The 10,303-nt window shown below is 34.0% G+C and overlaps 2 protein-coding genes across 3 annotated transcripts; one reads left to right on the forward strand and one right to left on the reverse strand.

Moving 5' to 3' along the window:
- Positions 1–326: 326 nt before the first annotated feature.
- On the reverse strand, positions 327–1,187 carry LOC145062548 (uncharacterized). The gene has a single exon (XM_079010137.1). The coding sequence runs from the start codon at positions 1,151–1,153 to the stop codon at positions 863–865; it is 291 nt and encodes a 96-aa protein (XP_078866263.1). The 5' UTR covers positions 1,154–1,187; the 3' UTR covers positions 327–862.
- Positions 1,188–3,546: 2,359 nt separating this feature from the next.
- On the forward strand, positions 3,547–5,203 carry LOC145062120 (TPD1 protein homolog 1-like). Of its 2 annotated transcripts, none has more exons than XM_079009755.1 (4): positions 3,547–3,677; positions 3,886–3,978; positions 4,367–4,489; positions 4,577–5,203. In XM_079009755.1, exons 2-4 carry the CDS (start codon positions 3,912–3,914, stop codon positions 4,978–4,980), a joined length of 594 nt encoding a protein of 197 aa, XP_078865881.1. In that variant the 5' UTR covers positions 3,547–3,677; positions 3,886–3,911; the 3' UTR covers positions 4,981–5,203. The 2 variants fall into 2 exon arrangements, with proteins under 2 accessions (XP_078865881.1, XP_078865883.1); XM_079009757.1 differs by having other exon boundaries at positions 3,574–3,657.
- The last annotated feature ends 5,100 nt before the right edge of the window (positions 5,204–10,303 follow it).

Here is a 10,303-nt window from a genome sequence, read left to right on the forward strand (position 1 = left end):
GTTTCTAAATGATTGTTTCTAACTACCCATACAAGGTGTGTTTCACTGGCATGGTTATGATAGTCTAAAACAAAGACCAAATTTGCAAGTTAAAACATTTTAGGAATAAAATTATAAAAGTTAGCAAAAGTCGGGGACCATTTTTGTAATATTAGACTTTTATTTTTATGTAAATATGTTAACTTTTTACATAAGACAAAAAAAATTGTTCTTTTTTACGGTAACACGATATTTTAAACTTTATACTGCAATTAGAACATCTTAATTATATTAGTTTTCATTGTAATTTCAATGCAGAAAATAATGGTTTTTTTGTTCTTAATTAGTTAACTTTTTACATAATTACATGAAAGAAATTAATACAAAAGGGCTTCTAACCTAACGGTATCAAGTGTTGTCTTTTCTCTTTGAGGTTGATGGTTCAAGTCTCATCTAGATGGTATTAGGAGTAGTTTAATAGAAATAAGATAGATTTGTGGTTCCAAAAAAATGAAATGAATTGATGATTATATATGCAAACGAACTAGATGTATTAATTCTTATAATCATGAGTATCCATGGAGTACCAGTAGTTGCACATACTGGTTCATCGATATCTTAGTTGATATGCCCAAAAGTGGTGAAGGTTTTTCATTCATACTCTTCGTATCTTCGGGTTTGATACTTGTATTTAAACAACCAATCCTAATATTATCCATATGTCGAGGTACATAGAGGGTTCCATATCATCAAATACTAACTTATTTATTTATCTTACATCAAACATACCACATATAGGCATTCAACGCCTATTTTTGAGAGCGAATCAAGAACATCAAAGTCTTGAAATCCCATTCAAAGTAACCTTTTTAGAAGAATGGATCTAAAGTTGACAAGGCCACAAGAATGTACCCATCGCATAGCACCTCTTCTCCTCCAAGCTCAAACCATCAAATAGCAAACCATATTGCTGAAGAAGCAAATCCAGTCTCCACTCCTCCATCTTCTCATAATCAACCTTCTGGTAACGAGGGTAATGCAGTGGCATTTGAAAGCCTGATGATGTTTTTTGTTTTTCTTTGGAATCATTGTTTGAAGCATTCAATCCTCCATAATTATGTTCCCCCAATAGAATCACACTCCAAGCATAATGTAATAGTGAACTCAAACTCATCTCGCTTTCTATCTCCCTCACCCCTAGCTATCTATCAACGTATATCAAAGAGCAATCATATATATATATATATATATATATATATATATATATATATATATATATGTATATATATATATATATGTATATGTATATGTCTATGTGTGTGTGAAGTTGGTTTTAGTTCCGATGGCTTGCATGATTGATTTAAGTTTCGTAATCGGAATTTCTGGAATTATTATCTCTTGTTTTACAAGTTATTACAACATAAGGCGCATATGGAAGATTTGCATAGGCCAAATAAGTAGCTTGTAATAGGAGGAATGAATTAAATAAGTATCTAAGGAATTGCGTGTGGGTCATGTATTAAGAGATTTGTTTCTGAAAAACAGTGTATCTTTGTTTTTTTGCAAAAGGATGGCAATTTTAATTTGCACAATATGTTATCGTATCGTTATATTCTTTAAAAATTTTATTTATATTTTACAACTTTATTTTTCTATATAAAATTTTTTCTATAGAATACTAGTTATGAAACTCGTATATTATTAAAAATAAAAAATTAATATATATATATATATATATATATATATATATATATATATATATATATATTAAAGATATGAAAGTTAGGAATAGTAAACTTCCTAAGTGTTTGGCAAGATTGGTCCCTAAGGTTATGTATGTTTGCTCCTCTTTTTTTGTCAATTATTTTTGTCACTTTTGGTCCTCCAACTTATGTTGGTTTTAAAAAAACTACTTACAACATTGACCCTTCACCTTTATGCTTTTGTTCACAAACAACCCTTTCACTTTCGTTTAAATTTTTTATAACCCTCGTATTTTATTACATATTATTAGTATTTAGTCTTTTGGCAGAAATGGTCCATCATCATTATTATTATTATTATTATTATTATTATTATTATTATTATTATTATTATTATTGTTACACAAAATTACACGATTGGTCCTTGTGGTTTACCAGATTTAACACATTGAGGACAACGATGGAAACCGAAATCACTCTTTTACTCCTAATCCGATTTTTTTATTAATTTATATTTCTCTTTTTGGTTTTAAATTAATGTTTTATTTATTAGAAAATGTTCACCCAATACCATAAAGTCACTCACTAGCTGTCATCACCACCACCACCACCACCGCCAAAATTACATAAATGGTCCATATGGTTTACCCGTCGTCACAAATTCAGTCCCTACTATCTTAAAAGACCAAATTACCCTCACATTAACGGACAAAAAACAACGGTCTATATTTTCCGGATTGGTTTTCCGGTCGCTGCCATACATGGCAATAAAGTTCAATTTGTGAGACCATTTCTTTATTTTCCTCATTTATTGCAAGAAATAATGATTTAGATTTCTTTACTTATGTAATTAAATGACATTGTTTATCTTCCTTTACTATATTATCTCAATACAATTCAACATGCTACTTTACTTTACAAAGCAATATCTTCCGACCCCGACAACGCCGGGGAACCTTTTCTAGTTTAAATCAATATGTAAACATTAAACATTTTATAGAGTAATTAAAAAAAAGAAAGTAAATCAATGAGTTTGTAACATTTATATAAATTTATTCTCAAATTAACAAAATCATAGTAGAATGAGACATTCTTTATATATAACCGTAAATTCTGAAAATTTAATGTAAGAAAGAAAAATCTAAAAAAATGACAAATGAAAAAAAAAACCCAAAAAAAAAAAAAAAAAAAACCCAAAAAAAAACCATGTGGCAAAATATATGAGAAAAAGACATGTGGCAAAAAAGAACTTTCATTTATTAAAGATTGATATAATAATTAAACAAGTATGTATAATTTTAACAAATTAGACTAAAAACAAACTCATAGGGAAGAGCTTAAGATTCTGTTACCTGTTTGAATAAACGCATGCCATCTCTTCATATTTACTATGCTGTCTTCATTATGATTAATACTCAAAATTGGTGAGGTTGGAATTTGTATAGAGAGTAGAGAGATAGCTTCATCTTTCCAATGTATTGAAAATTGTTAACTTATAAAACATATCACTAGTGATACAGGGGCCATTGGTGGCCATGGTCCCCAAGGTTTTTATCTTCATTATATTATCAATAACTATGCAAATTAATTTTTAAAAAATATCAGACTAACCGGCCCCTCCAGAATGATGGTAAATTAATAAAATGTGGGTTGACAGTTGAGGTGCTATCTATTTATTACAAAAGAAAATATATATATAAATATCATAATTGCCAACGAATGGCAGCTGTGGTTTGTAAATGCTTGTAAAGTGATCAAGGTCTATTGGTTCATGGAAAGCTAGCTATATATATATATATATATATATATATATATATATATATATATATATATATATATATATATATATATATATATATATATATATATATATATATATATATATATATGAGTCACATAGCACTCAGTCAAGTACAAATGCCACAGTTTGATAATCTCTCACTCACAACTTGGCCACTCCATCGAGTTATTACAGGTACAAGATGCTTTAAAGAGGTACTACGCTTTCACATCGTAGCTGTTTATCTCTCGTTTTCTATTTGTTTTTAACTGTTTAGTTCTCCGGAACATTTGATCTTTGCCATATATAGGCAAGTAGCTTGTACTTCATCTCCTAAGAGAACGATTTGATAAGTGGTCTTTGTTTTATAGCTTATATATTCTTGGCATCCATATACAATGTATCTACATAATTGGTTTGTAGGTACATGCTGATCCGATCCCATATATATGCAAGACATGGATATTTCATACAGGAAATCTTGCATGGCTTTTGGTATTGTTGCTGTACTCTTTGGTATGTATACTTTTCACAAAAAGTTTCATAAAAAATTGTTCTATATCTAGTTCAGAATAAAAAGTTTTTTAACCTACTCCATTCGTTTTAGAACAGGGGTTGTAAGTATCCTAGAATATATATAGTAAATGCATCTTTAATTAGGAAAGAAAGATATGTATAGTATGTGTTCTTGTCATGATTCTTCTTATGATGTTGAAACTAATTAATGGTTGGCGAAAACTCTTATCATGAAAGACAGTCACTGTTTCTGAATGCTAAATGGTAATGCAGTATCTAATATGGGCACATATCTCCAAGCAATGCATGCATGCAGTTTATTAGTTTGATTTAATTTGGTGAACATTACGATATAAGATTCTAAATATGAGGAATTAATGTGCAACAGTCCTTGTAATGTTTTCAAGAAATCATCTTTTCCAAGGGCAATGTTTAAGGAGTAGAGAACATGCCTTTTCCAAGAACCAATTCATGACTGCTACCAATAGGAGGCTGTTGGCATTACCTGCAGGTAAACAACAGTATATTAATTCTTAAACAAGGATGATAATTTTTAAACTTTTCACTTTTTTTGTATGCCTTTTTCTGTTATCATCAGATTACGATATTGGTGGTGGTGATGATGGTTATGGTGATGGTGATGGTGGTAGTGGTGGTGATGGTGATGGTGATGATGACCGTATACAGCCACAGTACTGCTCAGCGGATAACATCTACATATCGCAAGGGCAGACCCCTCCTCTTCCTAGTGGCATTCCAACATACACTGTAATAATTCAAAACATATGCATGTCAGGAAGTTGTATAATCTCAGACATTCACCTGAGTTGTGGGTGGTTTAGCTCAGCCAGGCTGATCAACCCAAACATGTTTAAACGAATATCTTACAACGACTGCCTAGTTAATAACGGAAACCCTATTAGCCCTGGTCAAACTATCTCTTTCCAATATGCAAATACCTACCCTTATCCTATGTCAGTAGCTTCGCTGTCATGCCAGTAATTGGATCCTACCACGTACATGTACAAGTATGATAGATAAAGGTGTGTAGATTGTGTATATTGTTCTTTGTCTTGGTTAGTTATGATAGTTAGGGGCTTACTCTTTGTTTCACCGATAATAAAAGTGTAATTTTGTTTTTGATGAAAATTGAGAACAAAAAGTGTCTCGATGCAAGTTATGTTGAATTTCGATAGAAGTTTAAAAAGGGCCGTGTTTCTCCCGACACATGTATACATACAAACGACAAAAACTGACGCAAAACGTCAACCCGACACGAAATAAACATGTAACCTTGTAGTATGCGACATGTAGAAGGTTTTTGACATAAAACAGTGAAGCATAATGCTATAACAGGTAAGGGTATCCTACTATGAGTTATCTGGTGCATAGCAAAAGTGCTACACGGTGTGTATGAAAGTACGATGTTGATCTGGAAGGGTGAACAACATGATGTGTATGTGTTATGCTTTACATGACGCAACTTAATAAAAGGTGGTTTGTTAATATAAGTTATGTGATGCGTAACCGATAATAGAGGAAGTGTTTATCAGGCCTTGAGTCGGTTATTTTTATCATCTTTCTTCCCATATCAGTTCCAAAACGTTCCCACAACGATTTTGAGGTTCTGAGGTCGATTTTGAGGAGCAAATACAAGAAATACAAGATTTAAATTATAGAAGTGGAATAATGTGTCATCTCTTTCTTTAGTCAAGCTTTTATGGTATATCCATGTGTTATGGGTGATATTTTCATAACTTTATTCTATTATGCCTAACATCTTGAACTTGTGCTAACATCTTGAACCATCCAAGATTTTGAACAAGCCAACATCTTGGGATTGCGATTGTATTTCTTGTGTGTGACTAAAATCTTATCTCACAAGGTATAGACTAAGTCAACTAAGCATGTTGTCAACAAGAAAAGACATTGAGTCTCCTCGAAATACCTGGTCGAGGAACAATAGGAAAAATCTCAGATTTTTAAAGAAGTTAGTTAGATATCAAATATATAAATATAGGAGTCGAGATCATTTCACACACGTTCACTACTAATAACACACATACACTTGGTCACTCTCACTACCTCTGAATCATACTATTCACGATCAATTTGTACTTGTAACATTTTTGCTTATTTCTAAATAAAAGTTCTAAAGGCAAAGGGACATTAGTCATCTCCCAAGGTTTTATGCCAGAGATCATAAAGGATTAAGGGTCTTCCTCGTATATTATTATGTTCTTGTTCTTACATTTATGTTTACATTTATCTTTAACTTATTTTGTTTATAAACCAAGATATGAGTTATATTTATACAAAGCATGGCATTGTGTGTGATTGAATCTTGAGAAGAAAAGTGTGATCCTGCATTATTGAGTGAATTGCATAGTGATGTAAAAGTAAAATTTGACTAGCATAGGATACCCCCCTAAGAAGATTAGCTAAACTATAATCGGATGGTACCTCTCTTTGTGAAGTAGGAGTCTTTGATGAGTCGATAACAATATGATTTGTTCTCTTGTGGTGGTCGGTATTAAAGTCACACAACAGACCTGATCCTTAACGAACCGAAGCTATGAAATGGGAGACCATGCCAAAGTAAGCTATGAAAAGGGAGATCATCACAAAGTAAGCTACGAAATGAGAGAACATCCCAAAGTAAGTAATGAAATGGGAGAATATCCTAAAAAGGTAATGAAAATGAATAGTGAAATGGGGTGAAACTCATAAGACTGCATTATTTGAGAACATGCATTGCATAGTTAGTGAATTGTTTTAAAGTATTAAAGTTTATGAAAATGATAGCTTTACTAAATATTTGTAAAGTTATGAAAGTTTGTGAAAGGGAAAGTTTTAGTAAATGTTGTAAATGTTTGGATCTAAACCCATATTGCTCACCAAATAATGTTGTTTGGTATATGTTTTATTTTAAGTCATGTATCTCAGGTTCAGGTGTGAAGGATTAGAAGGTCGTGGCCTTTAGCAATGAACTTTTGAAGGATAAAAATCAAACATAGTTTTTATCGTATGTATGTATTCACTTCTTACTATGGTTTTCTCTGTAACATCCCAAAATTTCATTTTTAATTAAGGAGTTACAAAACCATTAGTTCAAAAACATTCATAATATCAACCATATCAAAACCCAATATGTCACTAGTCAAAACATGTCATAGTAAAACAACATCAGAGTATAACTCCCAAAGATCTCATGTGCGGAAACTATGGTGTGATGCGTTGCAATCATGTCGACTCCTTTCCCTTCAAAGAAGAGGTACCTAAAACCAAAACTGAAAACCGTAAGCATAAAGCTTAGTGAGTTTCCCCATCATACCACATACCATACAACAAATGCATTGCCAAGCATATCTGGGTGTCGGCCTCCCCTTCGGTCTATTTCAACCGGAAACTGTCGAGTATATTTGGGTGTTGGCCTCCCATTCAGTCTATTTCAACTAGATACTGTCGAGCATATTTGGGTGTCGGCCTCCCCTTCGGTCTATTTCAACTGGATACTGGGTCTATTTCACCCTTACTATTACCACATAATATCGTAACAAGTAAGCACATAAAACATAATAGATAGTGGCAAGTTAGACAATTATCACAAAGACAATCATCTCTACTACAACAACTACTAGTGGGCCGGCATTGGTGCCTTCGACCCACTCATACAGGAAGGTAACTAACCTCATACTGCTGAAGTTCCGTGCAAGAAATCCTTAGTTGCTGTCCTGGCAACTCTTCGAGATATCAATACCAAAACATCACCCAGTTAGCAATTAGGTCCCAACTCATGATCCATAATCCATATTTAGGGTAAAATGACAATTTTACCCCTGGCCCAACAAAATTCATAACTAAGGCCCAAGCCCAAAAACATACGAGTCCAAAAGTCCAAAATTCATAAAGCCCATTAATGGCCCAATTTTCCAAATTGGGCCCAAACCCTTGCATGGGCCTTACCCTAAAGCCCAATAACTTATACCCAATCCAAACATACCTCCTTGGCTGGTCCAACAATCCACAAACCCAAATAATAGCTCAAACCCGAAATGGACCATGATGCCCAATAAGTCCCAATCCATAATTGACCTAATCCAAGAAGGCCCAATATCCAAAAAGGCCTGAAATACTGAATGGTCAACCCTAGTCAACTCCTGGTCCACGGTCCAAAGCCCAAAAAGTCAATAATCCAAGAAAACCCAATCTAGTTGAATACGCCCCTCGTACTCAGCTGGTACGCCCAGCATACACCCCTTTGGGTTAGTACGCGCAGCGTACCAATTGGGTATGCCCAGCGTACTCCTCTAAATTCCAAACTTTTCCAATAAGTACCTAACCACTTCAGCCCTTGCTCCAACTCTCTAGTCTGACTCCTAAAGGTGACTTTTTAAGTAAATTTGGCAACTTTACTAACATGCATGGCTTAATGGGACTCTGGATCTTAAAAGAGCTTAATGAGAGGTCTTAACAAATGCATGAACCCAAATAAATCATAAAGATTACATTTTTATGCCTTTAGGGCTGTTAAAACGTCCGAATCCACAATATCAACTTCTGAAAACAACTAGAGCTCACAAGATCCACCCAAAAGATGCTAAAATGGTTAAGAACAACCCTAAAAGAGGATCTATGAAATGAGAAGACAAGATCAAAGCTTTTTACCTCCAATGGATTGAAAAAGGTGAGAACTTTCTAGATCTACAAGCTTCCTCCAGGAAATGAGTCATCAACTTTCTTCTTCTCTTACACAAACCACCATGAACACTCTTTTCCAAGCTCCAAAAGCTCACTCAAGGCACTCTAGGGTTTCTATGATGCTTAAAGGGGTGGAGGTTGATCTGAAATGACCCAAGGAAGGATATAATGTTTCTTATATATGTCACAAGGCGAGATATTAAGGTTTTGGTCTGAAGGGACTATGCCACGCGTACCCTTTTGTACGCCCGGCGTACTCAATGACCACCCGACGATCATCCTCCTTCATGTGTTGGGCGTACCCAGCTGAACAAGTGCACACATCCTTGCATGCATGGGGCTGATCTACCAAGTATTTCCATTAGGGGCTAATTTTGCCAAAACCTTTAAAGTACCATAACTCCCTCATTCTAAGTCTGTTTCCGACGAACTTTATACCCACAGAAAGGTGACGAGAAACCCTATGCTTCTAGTAACTCACCCTTGTCTAAAAACTTCCCGAACAAGAACCCAAAATCCATAAAAGGTCGAAATCTCAAATTTCGATTATACCCCTGGCCTCTGAAGACACAATCACACACTTGGATCACTTAACCATGTCAACTACATCCAAAATGGGCTAAATCCTTCCTTTTCTAAAGCCCTAAACCCTATGGCAACTGATGATTGGGCCGTAGTCCCCAGCAATGAAGCACTTTCAAAACCGGGTGTTACATTCTCTATATCGATTCTAATGCCTATTGGAAATATGTTTTGAAATAAAATTTAAAGTCGTTTGTTTAGTTACTGCAAGACTAGATTTTTTAAATTATAAATTAATTGTTATAAGATGTTTTAAAACCATTGTATCTTGTTTTATGAAAAATAGGGTGTTACGAGTTACTACAGGTTATGAATTCACTGTAAACATTTGTAACATCTCAAAAAAAATGTAAGATAAAATTTTCATTTCTAATTCAACCATAAAACCCCATTTAGTATTTCCAATCATTCAAAAGATCATTAAGATGAAACAGTTATCAGAGTACAATCCCAAATCATAAAGTTGTGGAAACATGGGTGGATGGAATGCAGTCATGTCGAACCCTTCCCTTTTGTACTAGAAGTACCTGAAACCATAAACAACAAACCGTAAGCACAAAGCTTTGTGAGTTTCCCAAAGTACCACATACCATATATACAATAGAGAATGTTATGTGTCAACCATAGTCTTGTCATTATGCTACGAGCCATATTATGGTATTTCCTTGCCAGGTCGGGGCCAAAACCCTAGGTCTTACAGTCACACCCCCAAACCAAGGATGGCGGAAACGTCCGGGGTGGCGGACTTCATGTTTAGTATCATAACAACGAGTGTAATATTGCTCAAAGTAAATACAACCATCATAAATATAATTGAAAAAGTTACAATGTAGTATGTGTTCACATATTTCAAAATCAATTACATAATGATGACAAAATGAAATGTTTGAGGTCTGAGCGTCCCATCCTCAAAAGTTGTTATTTATCTGGTTCACTGATTTCCAAAGAATACAAGTAGTTTTGAAAAAGTGTCAACAATTAAGTTGGTGAGTTCATAAGCTTTTGAACGCGGTGTTTGAATTTCTTTCCTTGTAAAAGTAAT

The sequence above is a fragment of the Lactuca serriola genome, chromosome 7, assembly GCF_051521515.1.
Source record: "Lactuca serriola cultivar US96UC23 chromosome 7, Lser_US96UC23_V15, whole genome shotgun sequence".
Taxonomy (NCBI): domain Eukaryota; kingdom Viridiplantae; phylum Streptophyta; class Magnoliopsida; order Asterales; family Asteraceae; genus Lactuca; species Lactuca serriola.